This window comes from Hesperophylax consimilis, chromosome 18 (assembly GCF_061612785.1).
Source record: "Hesperophylax consimilis isolate HC1 chromosome 18, BYU_Hcon_1.0, whole genome shotgun sequence".
Lineage (NCBI taxonomy): Eukaryota > Metazoa > Arthropoda > Insecta > Trichoptera > Limnephilidae > Hesperophylax > Hesperophylax consimilis.
In genome coordinates this window covers 1,439,978-1,459,583 of record NC_142853.1, presented here as the reverse complement: position 1 = coordinate 1,459,583, position 19,606 = coordinate 1,439,978, and the positions used below count along the sequence as shown (strand labels likewise).

Sequence of the window (19,606 nt, the reverse complement as noted above, 5' to 3'; positions counted from 1 at the left end):
ACTCTGGCCACAAAGATATTGCCGACGATCAAATCGGGAAAATTAATAAGTACATACAATCAAAATAGTCAAACGTAATTATTTCAATTCATTTCAACATAATCGTTTGATTAAAAGTACTTTAATATAGTTTAAGAAAAGCCAATTTTTGGCTGACAATTCGTCACCTAACAAAAAATACAAAGACATTGAAGTTCTAGTGTTTGTTTTTTTTTTGCAGAGAAATAAAAACTGACTCAATCTTTAATGTCCGAGAAAATTATTCAAAACATTTGACTTTTTCAGTGATTCTGAATCAGTTATTTTAATAGTGGACCCAGGACCAACACAGTTTTTTTTTTAAATTTGATACTTAACAATATTATTAAATTTACATAGAAATCAATAGTTCCCGAAATCACAGCAAACTCAAAAAAAAAAATTCAGTCAGCGTTTAACTTAAAATAATGGTAACTTGATGAAAGTGGTTCGAAGAAGAGATCAGTGTCCCCCCTGGTCATCGAAGAGTTTACGAATCTCCGCATTGTGCGGATTGCTGGGACGGATCACCCCGAGCTTCTGCAAAGATTCCCAAAGCACTTCTGCTATCAACTTCTGCGCTTTCTGAAACAAAACCATACAATGGTGAATAACAAAAGAAGCGCTTATATTTCATTTCGAAAGGAAGCAAGGCTAGCAATCTACAATAAAGTTTTGATGGTTTGGTGTATGGCAGTGAATCATGGAACTGTCAATTTTAATTATCAAATTAAAAATAGGTGGATCAGAAAAAAATTAAGATTTATGAACAAGATTAAGAAAGGGATGTTTTTTAAGTTAAACTCTAGAACTATACTTAATCCACCTATGTTGAGAGGTTAACTTATGTGTGCCTAACAAGTATACTCGTGGGGGACCCCATATACCTTTTTATGCTTCGAAAGCGAAGTCTTCTGCCTATTAGAACGCACCTATCAACAGAGCGACTCAACCGATTAACAATTCTGCAGTGACCATCCAAATTTTCAATGTCACTTACAGACAGTTCAGCAACTATCTTTTGACGCATGTCACAAAACAGTAAATGACCATGACCTTTTTATTTGTAATCTTCTCCGTCATATATTGGTGTACGATCGTTTTATGGAGAACATGAAGAAATATAAATTGTTTGGATATATAGAAGGAAGAGGCAGAGAAAGGATAACATATTATTATGATGCGCAAGTGGATGGAAGAAGAGGTCACAGACTTCCCGAAGAATATTTTGGTATGAGCAAATTAGTGATGTGCAATCAGGAATATTCCCCGACCTAATATAAATGTCCCAAAGTCGAGAATTTTATTTTTTTTTCACCTTTAGGCTGCGTTCAAATGTATGGGTGCTTTCACCCACTGACCAATAATTTTTAAAACTGTAATTAAATTTATTTCCCATGATCATTATTTAAACTTTGCTCAAATTACGCATCCATATCTTAAGTAATCATTAATAACTCAATTTGTTTTGGGTTTATAAACAAAATGATTACAGAGCAGATAAAAAGTTACCTTAAGGCGTCTTAACCAGCAGACGAGAATTCAAATTTCGTTAAAAGACAGTCTCGCGATCGGATGTGTTTTTAGAACGAGACAGAAATACCGAATTCATTCCACTGCAAGCCGTACACTCGGGCGGCTGACGAAAACTACAGCATGGTTCCGATGAAATAACAATTATTGTTGTTGAATTCTCAGTTGTAGCTTTCTTCCTAATAAGTAGTTACATACATATTTGTAAATTATACGTCGGAGTGCGTAAACATAAATAAATACAAATGCAGTGCGTTGACATGGTAGATATAAAATATGTAGGTATATGAATATACATTTTAAAAAAATTTCAAATATTTGTTTAATTTGTTTTTTTTTTAAATTTATTTTACATAGGTTTTCCAAAGGTGAGTAAAAATCTTTTGTTTTACATATTTATTCGTTTGTCCGAAAGGTATTACCGGTAAGTTTTATTTCTGTGATGTATGGTAAAAAGTTGGGTATTCAAGCGATAGATGGCACCAGTCATAAAGCTTACTCCAGAGTCCGACAGATGTCGCTAGAGTGTAGCAATTGCCTGTGGGGTATCCTTGTCAGACTTCAAGCTTCCAGAAACGGAGAATTACCAACCCTCGGGTAATGAACAGTGTAGCTAAATCCAGACTTATATTTATGGTAACATAAATACACGCAATTATTGTAAAAAAACCTTTTACTTTATCAAGTTCCCAACACACTAAATCTGCAAGTAAAGGCAGAGATATAACAATTTCTAATACTTATCTTTAAGGGGGCCTCAGCACGGGTAAACAACCCAGTGAGGCCAACATTACTGAATTAGAATATGAAATATTGTAAAATAATGTATCAACAATAAAAAAATAAAAAATAAAATTACTTGATTTGATATGTATGACATTGAAAATAGGATTTATTACAACTGAAGTAGTATATATATTAAAACTAGGTTTTATTTCCAACTATTTTCTACAGTACCTACCTACATATTTATGTAGTTATGCGATTGCATAATATTGTATCGCTTTCATGTATTTGTTTTCATGGTTAATGGAGCGACCTGACTCGTCTAATGTCGAAATGTTATTAAATTCACGAGGTAAATTTCGATTGAAAAATCATAGGTTAGTATGTCAAAAATAACCTTGTGTTTTTTCCTAAAACAAGAAGCTCAATTCACAACATGACATTATGAAACTGACAAAAAGTAACACAAAAAATATTAAATATGTTGAATTATACCAATGTAATAGTGAATTGGACAATAAAATAGAAATTAAACAAAAATGAATTAAATTATTTTTTTGGTCATAAATTATTTCTAAATAGAAATTAAACAAAAAAATGATTTGAATCGCACATCACGAATCAAAATTCATTTGGTTTGTGGCACTTTTTGACCACCAATCACAAACAGTTTCACGTACTTTGGCATAAGTTTTAACATTTATAAATGAAACATCGATGTCAGACATAAACTCCTGATAGTCCATAGTTGATTCTTTTCCCTGGAAATTAAACAAAACAAAATTATCGCCAAATGTTTTAAAAAACATGTGCTTATTCTGACTGATTCTTTCGAACGACCCTGTAGCATATAAGTACGAACAATGTACACGGATAATTAAATATCACTAACCTTGTTTTTTCTGAAAATATATCTCCCACGTAAGTTTTTGATGTCGTAATTTGTGTTTTCTAATAAAACTTTTTTCCAAGGGTATTTTCCTCCCCATTTTTAAGCGAGGAATTTCTTTAAAATGTCATTAACTAGACTGGCGTGGACTAGACGTCCGCTCGCGACCCGGTCGCAGCGGAAACTGACAAAATTTTGTCTTGCGCCGAGTTAATAAAAATGCACAAACCGCGAATCAAAATTAATTACTATTATACAGGGTGTCCGGAAACTCGTAGTACAAGCGGGAAACTGGTGAATCTACATCACATTTGGAGTCGATTTTGTAGTATATTTTTTTTTTATTTGAGCTTTCGTTATCGAGTAAATCGAGTTTGAAGTTGATTTTTTTTTTTTTTTTTTTAATCAAATTCTTATAAATTATTACTGAAGATCAAAGTACCCAACTAATTAAAACTATTTGAAAGTAAAACAAATGAAGAAACTCGGATTTGAAGCATTATTTTGAAATCACCCTTCATTTAACCCGGTGTAATCATAAAATATTTCTGCTCTGCAGGGTTAAAACATCTGTTATTCAACCCTAAACACCAGAAAAAACTTTAACCCTAAAATAGCGGAAAATTTTTTTTTTTTGGTTTTTTTTTTTTTTGAAAATGCTCAAATCAAAAAACTTTATGTTTTTTTGGGTTCCCCATGTGGTGTAGATTCTCCAGTTTCCCGCTTGTACTACGAGTTTCCGGACACCGTGTATACTTTAAGAATATATTTTTTGGTCATAAATTATTTCTAAATAGAAATTAAAATCTTAGTAAATTATTTTTGTAAAAAAATCTGAACTAAACCAATTTGTAAGACCATAACTAAATAGTCCAATTGAGGGATTTTCGTGGCACTGGAAAGTAACCAATGTGTCTCCAGAATGGTGGTGGAATGCGGGACTGTTCTTACAGAACTCACTACCATCAATAAAATAACCCTAATCTGGGCACCAGGACATAAGGTATTGAGGGCAACGAGCGGGCTGACGAACTAGCAAGGAAACGGGCGAAAGCACCACTTGTAGGATCCGAGCCGGCCGTAGGAGTAGCAGCTTGCCACACAAAATTACATATTGATAGGTGGGTCAAATCCCAGCACCGCAAAGAATGGGAGAGGGCACCTGGAATGAGACAATCCAAAGTGCTCATAAAAGGACCAGACCCTAGACGAACCAAGAAACTACTTGATATGGACAGAAACTCGCTGAGGAAACTGGTAGGACTACTAACGGGACACTGCCACCTCAGGAAACACATGCAGATATTGGGAATAGAAAACACCAATAGATGCAGGAAATGTGAAGAGGATGAAGAGACTCCAATTCACCTATGGTGCCAATGTCCTGCCCTGGTGGGAACTAGGCTCAGATACCTGGAGAGACACACAGTAGAACCAGAAGACATAGCCACATACCCAATGACAACTCAGGTGAACTTTAGTAAAGGGACCGGGTTGTTGTTAAAGGATTGAGGTATAATGGGAGATAGCACAATGGGCTATGGCCTAAGTGCTCACGGGAACTATGTGTAAACCGACTCTGCTTTAAAAAAATTTATAATTTCGTTGAGTTCAATGCGTACATTTAACGTGTTTTAATTGGCATTAGAAGTATAGTTAGTAAGGAACACTGATTAGGTTTACTTTTATGGGATACATTCTTGAAGACGTCGGCAAAAAGATCGACAATATTTTTGATACCGTCGGCCTTTCTGTCTTCAAAATACATAATATTCAGTATATCAGAATCAGCACTCCTTAAAGTTTTGCTGAATCGCCAGAAACATTTTATATTGATAAATATGTCGTCATTTTTCAAACATTTTTCTTTTTGAGAATAATGAAAGAGTAATAATATTTTTTAAATATGAATCAATTAAAAGTTCGTTATTAGCTGTTAGTTAAAATATTATATTTGTATTAAAACACATTGTGTATCAATATATAAATTCTCTAAAACACAAAACAAGATGCAATATACACTGGTTGCAAATCTCAAAAACTAAATGTATTTTTTTAGGTTTAGCAGCTCGAATGTGTTTTTATACTAAAAATTTTCTTAAAATATTTTTACTCCAGCGATATGTCAAATGAAGTTCTTAAATTCACAATTGCTAAAAAACCGTCAAAATCAGCCTAAAATGAAAAGCGGCGCACGGTTCCACTAACATCGCAGTGCCGAGCAAAATCGTTTGAACGGACACGGCAAATTTAAAACAAGCTAAAGGGTAAAAATCCTGTTTCAGGCGCTTGAAATCCTAACCCAAGATAAACAAATAAATTTATTGAACAAATTTGTAGAGATGTCGCTAGAGACATGAATGGGGAATTTTTTCAAATGAAATTCGGTTTTGGGCTTGTACGCAATAAAGCAAGGTCTCAAACTGAGAAATAACTAGTTGGCTCCCGCGAGAGGCAAGCGCATTGAAATGACTATAGATGTTTCCCGGCGGATGGGAGTTAAGAAAGTTATTCTACATCGGGTTATCTCGTAATTTATTTTTATTTTTATGTAAATGTATTATATCTAAAGAGTTATAGAGATAAAAAATAGTTTTTCGATATCTCCGAAAATGACAAAGTTATGAGCTTTTAAAGTGGACTTTGGTGAAACGTATACAATCGTGTCACGTGACATCACACAATTATTCAGTACAATTCATAATTCGAGTGGCAGTGCTGGACGAATTTTGTATCGTCTTGTATCTTCGGTAGTATTTGATACTTTCCAAAAATTGTACAAGTTCTGTCCTCAGCATGCTCTAATAATTAATATGATACATTTGTAAATAACGTGATATACATTGTAGGAGACAGCCTAATTGGTTAGTCTGGAGATTTCGCAATTCAGAAATTTAAATGAAAATGCCTGCAATATTCCCCATTTATTATGTACATGGTTGGTTGTTTGGAGGGTCTTTTTGATGAGAGGAAGGAGAGAACATGGGTTGTAGGAGGGAGGAAAGGTAGATGCCATCTAGGCTTTAGGAATTACTTACTTGGTTGGGATGCGTGCTGTCGACAGGGTCAATGAGCTGATAAATCTTCCCTCCCTCCTGGACCCACTTGTCCAAGATCTCATAGAAAGGATTCTTGAGATAATGCACATTGAAAGACTCAAAAGTTGTGTTGCCAGCTATCGTCTCCAGGACGTTGGAGAGTTCTAAAGCTTTCTGAAAACAAAAACAAAATTAAGTTTTAACAGAGGTGCTTTACAAAGCTAGGGAATAACTTATAACTATGGCTTAAATACCCATCCACTTAAATTAAATTATGCTCTATGAATGTGTAAGGCAATAATTGGTATTACATACATAGAATAAAGAAGAACATTAGAAATACCTGCCACGTAGATTTGAATTGAAATCAATGTCGCCACTAACTTAGTACCTTTTGATTCTAGCCTGACATTGTATATCGCCATCCCATTTGATCAAAATGAAAATTCCAGTGATTTTGATGAAACCTAGTTCTGCATATACTAGTCCCAGCGAGATATCGTACGTGACATCATCGTTCTTGTATCTTCGTCTTTTTCGTTTTCAAACAAGACAAGTGAGAAGGAAGAGGACGAACGTCGTTGACGTCCATATGAGCTCTCGCTGGAACTAGTTTATATGAAGTTTAAGCAAAAACTTTTTGATCACAAAGCACGCTATCCCTGAGTGATAAGGACCTGTACTCCAAACTCAATATTATATAGAAGACCAACAGTAGTTCTATTATTTTACTATTTTGCTAGGGCACTGAAATAAAAGTTGTGATTGAGTTCTGACCTGACTAGTAATATTCCTAAGTGTAGCGTTGGCTGTCATCCAGCCTTGGCACGGCCCAATCTCCATGCAAGAGAACCATTCGTACAAGTCTTGATAGCGGATGTTGCCAAATAGGGAACCTGCAAGACACGGTAACAAAACATTAGCATTAATAGAAAAACAGCAAGTCTAAAACATATCTACATAATCAGTACTGCTCTTTCTTGATTGTGAGACTTTCCAGCCCCCTTCATCTTCTTAAATTCTTGACTACTTCAGAGTAACGATGGGTCACAACCAGTGGCGGTTCTTCCCTTAGGTCAATTGGTGTTTGACCCCCCAAAATTATAAGACAACAGTAATAATAAAAATAAATTATGTGCAACAAAATTATTGGTATTATTCTTAATTCATTTGAAATGTACCGCGAAACGAAACTAAACGATAGGCGGTGATTGAAGAGCAGTGACATCTGTTGTTTCTAATAGAAGCTTTCATCAAGTCCACACGATTGGCTGGGTCAATTTAAAGAATATCTCCTTTGGCATGTTCTGTCCCTGTGCGCGCCATAGAAAAAATGAGATAACACTATGTCTTTCGTCGAAGTAAAAATTAAGTACCGAAGAAAGGTTAGGGACGCTTAGATCATGACTGTGACTGAGACAGTATGATGAATATTATATGGTTTGAAGAGATGGTGACATAAACTTATGTCGGTTTTTTATTTTACACGCTTGTCGTGTGTGGAACATTGGTTGTTTTACAATTGCTTCGCACCCAGTATCTTTGGATATACGGGGCGTTTCAAACTCTTATTTTTTTTACTGTAATGTTGTGCACAACTACATTGAAACGTAAACTATTAAAAATAATTTTCCGTAAGTACATGGATTGTGTAGTTATTTCCAATTTACTATATTAACTTAATATGTATTTAGAATCGCGGACTTACAAATTGATATAGATAATAATGTACAGGCATTTTTCACAATATCAAATAAAGATTAGTCACACATTTTTTTCAAATGACATGACCTACCACGCCTGGATTCCTAGAGCCGCCTCTGGTCACAACTCATTTTATTTCGAGCGGGAGTCACGGTACCAGCTCAATATTTTCCTACAGCTCAAAGAGTTGACTCAATTGAACGGGAGCCGTGAGCTCAGAGCGAATTAGCAATGAGAATACTGTGCTCGCACGATACGGATCCCCCGATATGGCTTCCAGAGTATGAATGATTATATGCACTACTGTCAGTATCGTTACGCCGCCTCGTAACACAAAATAAATACATACATATGTGTCCAAATTAGATGCCGTTCAGGTCTCCGAGTACGCAATAACAATTAATACTTGGATAATTTTAATGGCACTATTTTTCTAAAATCACTTCTGATAAAAAAGGGTAACCGTTCAATTGAGCCATGGTACGGTCTACCGGGAGTCTTACGAATACAGCTCATTAAAAAGAGCCCAAATTATGCGCCTCGCTCATGAACGACCCAACGATCTCTGCATTATCATAAATTCAAGACACAAAAAAACATTAATGTACCTAGTGGGTGGATCCTATCATGCATGTTTGGGTAGATGAAGCCAGCATCCAGGAGAGAAAGAAGCACCACATCACTGTTCTTAGGCAACTTCTTGTCAATAGCCTTGAGTGCCTCGGTGACTTTTCTACCAAAGTCAGCGGGTTTTGTCATATTAGCCACCGTGTCGTGATATCTACAATAGAATGTAAATATTTTTAAAATGTTGAATAAAACCTTTGAAAAGTTAGAAAACAAAATGTACAATACAGTCAACATCAATATTGCCAGAAAAGTAGGTCATTGGAAGTGAAAGTTGTGATTAGCAGCATTGAAATTCCATTGTAATATGGTGATAAACATTTAATTTGTACCTGTCTGAAGATGGCCGTAGCCAGTCCACTCCGGGCCGACTTTCCAAGGAACAGAATTTGGCAGAAACATGCTGTTAGCACAGAGTTATAAACGAACATTGCAATAATAATATGTAATTTCTATGTATCTACCTGTTACAGACATCGTTTCCCACCATGGAGTATATCAGGAGTACAGGTTTATCCGAGGGTTTCCTGGAGATAGCGTTCACTTCCTCCATAGAGTCCCAGGACATGGCCCCGTTCCAGGCGATATTCTGATAGTCCCTGTGGTTGCACAGGTTGTTGGAACGCAGCCGCAAATAGATAGAATCTGTAGGACCCTGGAAAAATACCAACATTTAGACTAATACTTTGTATGACCATATCGGAGAATAATTGACTGAGCTTAGCAAAGTCCTGTTTTGACTCGACCTTTTGGCACCATTCGACTGTATCCAGTTCTTGTTGGTAGTGTTGGATAGTGACTTTTTATCCCGCCAGTGTTCGCATGAGCATGAGCTATCGAATTTCAATGGCTTGGGCCAATGTTAAATTTGAATGAAGCTTAAACGTCAAATGATTTTTGACATCTGGATTTGACATTTGACAGGTGCAGTCTTCAGTCAACTATCAGAAAGAGTAATAATCACACAATATGTTAAGTTATTGAAGCCTTTAACTAAAATAGGCATTCAAACAATAATGCATTTCGCACACTTTTTATATGGCCTGAATTGGATGCTATAAATGTGGAAGATTTATGGTTTCAACAGGACGGCGCCACATGCCACAGCCAATGCAACAATGGCTTTATTGAATGAGAAGTTCCCAAGTCACATCATCTCTCCAAACAGCAAAGTCAAGTCACTAAGATTGTGCGATTTGACACCTTCGGACTTCCTTTGGGTTATCTCAAGAGTAAGGCCAACAACAATTCAACAACTGAAGGATGAGATAATAAGGCGTATTGGTGAGATCATGGAGCAATTACGCAGAGATGTCATAAAAATTTTGACCATCGAGTGGAGGCGTGTAGCCGAAGACGTGGCAAACATTTGGACGATATTATCTTTCACACATAATTGCCATGTGCCAAATCACAATTATTCAATAAAGAAATTAGTTTTTTTTAACAAATAACATTGTCTTATTTACTGTTAAAATCGATCCCCCTTATTGAAACACCCTTCATAAAATATTTATGGTTAACTACTAGTATTTCATTATCATATTGATAATATGTAGCGACAAGCTGCTATAATATGAGCCATTCGCAGCGCAGCCTCAAATCTTCGAGACTTCTAGTATGGAGCGCACACATTACACCCTAAAAGCTTCGAGACTCGAGATCCGAAGTTTCTAGAACTGTCCGAGTGGCCTATATGAAACGCAGCGTACCGCGCCACAGTTCAGTCTAATACTCAAATACAGTCAGTTAACAGCTCACCGCGACTTGCCACTGGAGACACTCACGTCGCCGGCCTTTCGCCATGTTCGCCGTCCGAGACCGACATATGTCTCCGGCCTCACGCACCTCCATCTAATTACTTCTTTACCAAGTCTCAGCCCGCAACCAACCTCATCGCTACCACCACACTCCATCGTTCATCTCCACCACCCAAGGTGTCAAGCATTGGCCTAAAGGAATTCATCATCCATTCATCTTTGTCACTCACGGTGTCCTACATCTCAATGGAGGACCAGGAAGATCGATGATCTTCAGCACCGGCTGACATCACCATCAAGCTTCTGCCTGCATAGATCCACATCCAGATGCTATGTATCATTTATTTATTTATTTCATGATACATATACACAACTGTCTACATAACAAAGACACAGTGATCTACATAACATCTTTCAACGTCTCTACCCACCTTAACCACAGCATAATGTGCAAATATGTACATCTCCACGATCCAAGATAAGTTAAACATCGAACCCCTGCTAATCTTCATAGAAAAGTCGCAATTGGGGTGGCTTGGTCATGAATTAAGAAAGCCAGAAGACAGAATTCAGCTGAAAATTCTGAGTGATATTCCAGAGGGAAGACTTCCAGTAGGCCGCCCCAGACTAGTTGGGAGAAACAACTTCCGAGGCTGTGCGAGGAGAGGCTGGGCCTGCTATGGACGGAGGCCGCTGAAGTAGCGCAGGTCAGGGACGCCTAGAGGCTCTGTGTCGATGCAATGGGTCCCGGACCAGAAAATAATAGAAGAGGAAGAAGATATATGTACATATATGATATTTGTAAGTTGTATGAAGTAACAATGAGGTTGCTGATCAAATTCCAAACTCAGATCATCAAAGCACTGCCCCACGGGACAGGAGTGCTCCTGGCTGGAGTGGTACATTTATTCATTCATATCGTATAATTTTGGAGTTACAAACCTTAATGAGATCGGGATCACTGGAATTCTTGTATCCCGTAGCGAAGCCTAGCTCAGGCCAATCCAACTCATCCAATATTGCTTCTAGCTTTGTAATGATGCTGCTCTAAAAAAAACCATAATGTTAAATCTACAAAATACAACAGGCCAATGAGGACTTATTTTTAATGTAGCATAACTAAACATCATTTTGAATACAGAAAGATGACAGACATGGAAATAGATCCGTGCTAATATATTTTTATGTATGGGAATTGAGCCGGCAACCTTCTGATTAAAACCAAATGTATAAACGTTTCGTCACGCAATGTGTCACTTGCTGTGTCTAATTCGACTACCATAATACGGACATATGTCTAGTGTGGTAGTCGAAAAGCATGTAAAAAACCTGTATCCAAATATGTTTTTATGAATAAAGAAAAGAAAAAAAAAAAAAAAAAAAAAATTGAATTTCTATATAACTAATGGCAACATTTTATTTCTTGATTACTGTTGCACTAAACTATTATGTATATCAAATGATTGTAAAAGCCAATATGGGCGTAGAATATATATAAATAAATACAAAGACTAATTTGACAAAAATAAATAATCTCTTTAATAATCGGAGAATTCACTTTGTGTGGATAAGTACTTATTTGTCTATACTTGTTTGTCTATTCTTATATTTTTTAATTTCATGTCATACATTTACCCTGACGAAGAAACCATTGGTTTTGAAACATGTGGATTATTCTGATTAAATAGTTGTGAATACAAAGTTATTTATTTTCATTAAAATAAATAATATTTTAAAACTAGCTGAAGTGAACACGGCGTTGCTCGGGATATTGAATGATTTGGAGTAATGTTTTGAGGTTGTGAATTCTAGGATAAACGTTGACTTTTCTCTACTTTATATAAATATAATATGCATGTATAATGTATACATATATACAAAACATCCGGAAAAAAATTTCTGAATGATATTCTAAAATTTAAAAAATCCACTAAAACAAGTCACAAGACTATCTAAAAGGATACCCAAATTGTAAGATGTTTATACATCTTACAATTTGTTTATTATAATTAAAAATAACAATTTTTAACCTCATTTGGAATGCTGGGGTTAATCCAGGCCTCCGGGAAGTGGAAGTGAGACCCCACGGAGTCTCCCAGGTAAATGAGCCCCCTTTCCTGGCTCCCTTTGCAGAGAATACTCTCCCACGGCATGCCACTGGTACGGTCCACGCCCCATATTCCATTGCAATTAGCTAAATGTTGATAAAATATGTATCAAATACATTATTCGGCTTTGAATCCTGTTGACTGATTGCCCTGATGATGGATAAAACACGTCACCAGAAACATAACAAGAATCTAAAACATTAATCACTCTTTTTATCAAGAGATTTATGTTTAAAAAATAGCTTCCAGCAAAGGCATTAATCAAATGCATAACACAATCAATGTTTAGTTTGTATATACATATTGGCGGTCCCGAAGAAAAATCTTGTATGTGCAAATTTGTAGTTTTGCAGTAGAGCTGTTTAAAGTTTTTGTTTCTGCATTTTTACTGTTTTTTTGCGATCGAGACATATTATTATTATTGAATGAGCAGGTAGCATTCTGCTGATGTGCTCATATCTGATTTCACAATAAGTGTAACAGTAATTGAGTTATTTTTTTTTAAATTTTAAATAAGTTAATCCTTTCTTCTCTCCAAATAAGAATCCAATCGAGCTTTAAATTGATTTACAATTAGTAGAATCGATGACAAGTTATGGAAGTTTGCTCCATGCATCCACTACTCTATTTGCAAGGAAGTGCTTTCAAGAATTGGATGCAAAGGGTAATTATTTGATATTTTTCAAGGTTCCATGATAACTCCTCAAAATGACAGTTCACCTATAAAAAGTGCTTTAAAGTTATGAAAAGTGATGAAACAACAAACATCACTTTTCATAACTTTATAGGTGTGTTGAATTGTCATTTTGAGGATTTATCCGGTCACCATTTTGCATTAAACCCTATTTATTTAATTGGAGAAATACATTATCAAAAAGAGCAAAAATGCAGAAACGAAACATTAAATAGCTCTACTGCAAAACTACAAATTTGAGCATCCAACATTGTTCTTCGGGACCATCGATATGTATTATAAAATGTTCAACAAATACAATATAATACAAAGGACTACCCTTTTTACACGGTTCCGAAATAACACAGTGCTACATTCCCTGATGTCATACCAAATGTGAGTAAACGGGTTCGTCTATTATTTGAAGTAATTTTTTAAAATGAAATATAGATATAATAATGAATTGAATTTTTTGATATCCTGAATTAATTTTTATGCGAGGTTACCTATCCACCATTATATTTTTTTCTTTGGCATATATTTTTTACGTAAGAAGACATCAAATGAAATGCTTATTTAAATGACGAATCATTGAATTGTTAACATTCACAGTCAAAATAAGCTAAATACATTATAATATTATTTGGTATTTACGCTGTATTTTGTACATTTTACATTTTAATAACAATGCCTCTGGGAAGACTTTATTTTTGAATTTGTTCTTTATAATAATACTATGTTACTTCAAAAAACTTACTAAATATAATTCTCGCTGTAATGTGAAAAAGTTTTATAAGAAAAAAGAAAAGATCATCTTACAGTCCTCCTTTTCATCCTGCAGGTACGCCTTAGCTCCAGGATAGTGCTTCAAGTAAAGGTCATCGCAATCTTTGCCTTTCCAATCTGCACCCCTGCAAATATGCATAAATTAATTACATACACATTAACAACAACCAAAGATTGCTTTGTTTTGCTTTCTCTATTCCATTGGAATAAGAACTAAATTTATGCGACCCTTGGATCGTACAATGTTTTATTAATATATGAATATTAACCTTGCTGAGCTGATGAAACTAAAGCCGTCTCCATCAATGTCAACGGCAGGTTTCAAATGGTGGAAAGTGCCGAGGAAGATATCACAGATCTGTTTGAAAACCGGCATGGCGCAGAAATCTACCAATGGGAGCTCCTCGTGTTCAGACGTCCACTTCTGGTGTTTAGACATCCAATTCTCTTGGTTAGATGAAAACTTTTCACGTTTATCTCCTCCAGTCCCTGGATCTGCATGGAAGTGTTTTCTTTTGCTAACTTTGGAATGTGAGTATAAATTTTTGTGATGAAATCCTTGCATTATACTGTGTACTTTGTATTCAACCATGATTTCCTAAAATGCAATGAAAGATGTAGCATTAATAAGACCATAAAAATGGGTTTTTTACTTGTCAAACGTCAAAAATACCCATTGAATAAAATTTGTATACGTCGAGCATCGGCTCATCCATAATATCCTCGGCAGAGATGTGCTTTATTTCAAATAAATCCATTTCAAATGAAAATGCAAAATGGGTATTTTGCATTTTAAATGCTTTTCTCAATGCATTTTCCATTTTAAATGCTTTTTTGCAACATTCTTCCTACTATCTCCACTCATCTTTTTTTCATAAGCCACAAATATCAGTTGGTCCTCAACCTCGCTATGAGAGATAATTTACATTTGTCAAGTTGCTCCCTGGCAATTGAGTGATACCATTACAAAAAATACTGATTCAAATACTGAACATGGGGCCATGACGCTGTAATATTAAATGTTAGATAGCAGTTTCTATGTTTTTACGTTGGCAACATTAGTTCCGTGCAAATTTTTTGTGGTTTCATAATCTGTAGTCGTGGTGTTTTTGGATTTACCATCATGTAATATGTTTGTTCTACATTGATGTCCATTATTAAATGACAAAATTGTTTAAAAATTCTATAATTATTTTAATTGTTTGACCTGAGAAACCATTTTGCATTTTCAATGCATTTTGAAAATAGGTATTTTGCATTTTGCATTTGAAATGCTTTTCTAAAAACCATTTTGCATTTTGCATTTTCAAATGGAGAAGTTTTGACCCATTTCCATTTTGCATTTCAAATGGTTTTGGGTACCCATTTTGCACATCTCTGATCCTCGGGACCCTACGGAGGTATTAGGTTGCAGGAGCTCGGCGTTCCAAAGGTTATAAGATAAAACCATAAAAAGTTTGAATCAAGTGCAATTAGATGACTTCAACTTACTTCCAGCTTCTGGTAGTTTTCTTTAGGAGATGCTTGAGGGCGAGGGAACAGATGACAGAACTGCTCCCCGGGGTCGATGCGGCACGAGCGGAGAGCGTAGCAGAACACGTCTGGCGTTATCAGCTGCAGAACTCGCCTACAAATAAAAGGTAATATAATATACAATAGTATTTGTGATCTACAAGTTCTGAGCCAAACGGCGTCTGATGCTGGTAAAAACCTCAAGAACACTGTGTTAGGTATTATCACCCCCTTGGCTCCTTGACAAGTCGGCGCCCGGAGCGAACTGCTCCAATTGCGCCTGGAAACCCGTCTTACGGTTTATACGGATATGTCTATCTTTGTACAGATAGACGCACTCAACATGAAGTACTGAAATACTATGGACAGCCAGGCGCACCAATCTATCCATTCTTAAAGAACTAGGCATCCGAAATCAGCTGTTAACTGTCTGCCTGCAATGTATCCAAAACCCTTTGGACAAAACGCTCACAAAACTGATAGTTGGACCCTGTAGAAGCTCCTGGTCATTGGCAAAGTGGAAGGCAACAGATGAAGATGAGATGTCAGGGACCGCATATCTTCATGCGGTGCAAGACCGTGAAAAGTGGAGGAGTCTGGTGCATCAGGGCAATTGGAGTCAGGTGATGAACCTCAGCAATGAGATAATGACTTAAGATGATCTAACTTTATTAACTTACCATCTTACTAATTAGATTCTTATACGCCGGTTCAACGTTGGAATCGCAAAGCCGGCCTTAAGCCTGGTTTAAAGACGTTTTAAAAATACAAATGCCGTGGTAATAAGTCAAGTTTTTCATTGTTTCGATCTTACGCGCTGCGTTATATTTAGACCGCGTTTATAAGTTAGTGGGTTAATGTAAACTTTATTCTTTTTGAAATTGAAAACTTTAACTGATATAAAAATCACAGTGCAATGCAAATTAGAAACGAAAGATTTGGTGAATAGTTATAATTCTATGACAGAGAGATTCAATAAAATTAAGAATCTAGAAGAAGTAAATAAGTCCATAATATTTAAGTACTTTCCTACGTTAGAGGAAAAATATACAGGAATCCTGTTTTGATTAGAGATATTTTTTAACACCTCAGGCCTCTGGCATGTTTTTTAAAAGAAAGACATACATTCTCAGGTTACGAATAACCAGACAATATTTTAAAATCTTCTACTACCACCACAGTAAGCGGAAAATGCCACTTGTGTCGTGTGTTGTGGAGGACTTAGCCTGCCGAGGAATTAAATGCGCGACGCCAGGGTGGGACCCAAACGCGATTCCAACTCAGCCACTGATCAGTCAAATAATAAAAGGAATTTTTTTACCTTCAGATTCTTACTACTGTACTTCATAACAGTAATTATTATAATTTCAGATTCTTCTTACATTAGCACCATTGGAATAATAATTACAATGCATTCATTTATAATACGTAATTGTTATTAGTTGACTCATGGTGCAATTATTACTAAATATTATATCACTCGGGTCTCTTGAGACCATTGTGTTAAAATAATAAAGGGTGGGTAGGTACCTAGTTTGGTTAGATATTAGATCCAGCTCATTTTGTGGGAAAACCATAATTTAACTGTGTTTTGGTAAAACCCTTCAAGCCACACTTTTTGGGAATGTAACATTAAAGTGGTTTCATATACAAAATAAAAACATACATAAAACAAAGTTGCTATGCGCGCCTGTCTGTTTGTGCGCTCAGTTCTTCTAAACTATGCAACAGATTTTGATAGGGTTTCCACTATTATGTAGAGAATTTCTTCCGGAAGGTTTATATATATAATACATGTATATTATATGTATAGAAAGTAGCGAAAATTCGAGCATCAGCTATTATACAATAGTCTTCATAGTACAACATGGTAAAGTAATTTTTCCTAATTAAGGCTATTTTAATATTAAAAACTAAATTTATGCGTAAAAACTTTTTTAGGTTATTTCAAGAAAACCATAGATGAAATTGCTCAACCCTCAAATCTGTCATAATTATAAGCAGAATTGCAATATTTTAAATCAAAATTTTGAAAAAAAAATAACCCCTTTCATATTAACTTCAAGATTTTTAATTAGTTTTACGAATTTGTAAATATACATTTTTATCGCCTCCTGTAAAATTTTTATTTTGTGACTTGTAGGGTTTTATCCAACCATAGTTGATACATGACCGATTTCTAAATAAGAAAAACCGAAAATAATGCATGAGCAATGGTAGCGTCAATGGCTTAGCTATAGCATTCACATGGGGGAGGGGTTCAACCCTAGTGTGGGCAAGAGAGAAGGGGGGGGGAGTGTTTTTTGGGACCACTACATACACCATTTATTATTTACATCACATTGAAAAAAAGACATGGTGCAAATAATATTGTTGTATTTTCCAGGAATGTAATCTACGAGTATTATTCTCTTTTTTCCTAAACAATACTGAGGCTGATGGGGTGGAGTTTGAGCCCCCTAAACCCCCTTATCTACGCCCTTGGGCAGCATAATGATTATATTTACATATGTATATTATGTACTTATAAATAACTAGGTATAAATCCTAAGACATGGATAAAGATCGGAGTAAGTCATGGTAGTCCCCCTGGCTCTGGGCAACTCTTTTACAGTTAATATGACAATAAGTTTCTACTTACTTATCTAAGAAGAATGGCTCCAACTCTTCAACAGTATTTGAACATGGTTTTTGAATTATCTTCGGTAACTTTTTACAGTAATATTTAGCAGTATCAAAAATACTGACTCCTTTTATATAGGCATCTTGTTGTGCTATGCCCGTGACCACTGTACAAACTGGAAACATAACAATGGCACATTAAAATAATGGTATCAGTGAATCCAAGATAGAAGACGACCAGTGGGCCGTGAGAGGCTGGACCTGCTTTAGATGGAGGTGCATTATAGAGACGATGGGTCCCAGAACACAATAGGATAAGGGGAAGAAGTTGATATGAGACATAATGAGTAACATTAACTTATTGATAACTGGCAGGTGCAATGTTCACTTTTTTAAATATTTAAAAAATATAAATAAAATGTTACCTGCACAATTCATCCCACCATTTACACCTCGCGCACTGCATGATTTGTTCAATATTAATATTATAAAAACAATACTAAAAACTATATTCCTCGTAGAAAATGGCATGTCGATTATTGGCATCCTTTGAAGGACTACTAAAATTGAGCGAAAATCCAACTTATATGTTGTTTTACTTTTATTTCATCTAAACATTTTATTTTTAATTGGATAATTTAATTATATGGAAGGAACAAGTTGTTTTCTGCGCAAATGTCGCGAGTCTAGTGTAAAGCAAAACGAACAAAACAATTTTATAATAATTTATTCAATACACGTAAACAGTATACCTCACTATATGATATCTGATACGGTAACATGATATACGATTTCATTATCTTTGCGGTATATTTATATTTACTGGATTACTAAACACGACCATATAACGATAACATGACTAACTATTATTATTTTAATCGATTTGAATTTAAACGTCAATTTATCTGTAATGTTGCATGCTGACATTTCTTATTTAAAAGTTCCTACCTACGAAGAAAGTCTGATTTATATGCAATAGGCAGAATGATTCGCATTTTTTTGCGGGAAAATGATATAAATAAAACTTTTTTGAGCAAGTACTTTTGTATTTTTCTTATTTTATTACTTTTCTATACTAATTTTTTCGCATGACAGAAGTTTCGCCATTTAAAAATTATCACTTGGCTGCCTGTTGGATCAAAGATGTTCCAATAAAAATAGAATATTCATTTAGACTTTTAGAAAAAAGTCATCAAATAATAGTTCCGTATAAATAAAAATCGGATACGTTTATCCGAGACACTATCTAGGTTACAAACCAATTCTTAGAAATTTGTGATCATTCAAAAAGGTAGGTGATAAAATTTTGAAAAAAATTGGTTGCAAAATAATATTGTTATTTTTGAATTTGAAATATAAGATCGACAGATACAAAGTTTATTAACTAGGTCTTATGGTGGTTCCTATGTGAGTGGTTTATTTATGGTCCCAATGGTCGAGTGGTTAAGAGCACTAGTTGTGACCGTTATCTTTTTTTTTGTGTCTTGTTCTGTTCCATGATTCGTTTGGTTTTATCAGTATAATCTTCTTCTTCAATGAAAGTTAATTATTGTTTTCTGCATAGTATCCAAGACAGGCAACCGGCTTACTCATTTTTTGTATTTATATGT

At 35.3% G+C, this 19,606-nt stretch overlaps 1 protein-coding gene across 2 annotated transcripts; it reads right to left on the bottom strand.

Annotated features, from left to right (window-relative positions):
* Positions 1–2: 2 nt before the first annotated feature.
* Positions 3–18,878, bottom strand: LOC149415221 (acyloxyacyl hydrolase-like). Of its 2 annotated transcripts, XM_089642372.1 has the most exons (12): positions 18,422–18,878; positions 18,016–18,172; positions 15,354–15,489; positions 14,132–14,460; positions 13,896–13,987; positions 12,326–12,489; positions 11,238–11,342; positions 9,000–9,190; positions 8,517–8,689; positions 6,982–7,100; positions 6,205–6,378; positions 5–603 (listed from the first exon to the last, which is right to left on the bottom strand). In XM_089642372.1, exons 1-12 carry the CDS (start codon positions 18,540–18,542, stop codon positions 481–483), a joined length of 1,884 nt encoding a protein of 627 aa, XP_089498498.1. In that variant the 5' UTR covers positions 18,543–18,878; the 3' UTR covers positions 5–480. The 2 variants fall into 2 exon arrangements, with proteins under 2 accessions (XP_089498499.1, XP_089498498.1); XM_089642373.1 differs by lacking the exons at positions 18,016–18,172; positions 18,422–18,878 and having other exon boundaries at positions 3–603; positions 14,132–14,357.
* Positions 18,879–19,606: the final 728 nt, after the last annotated feature.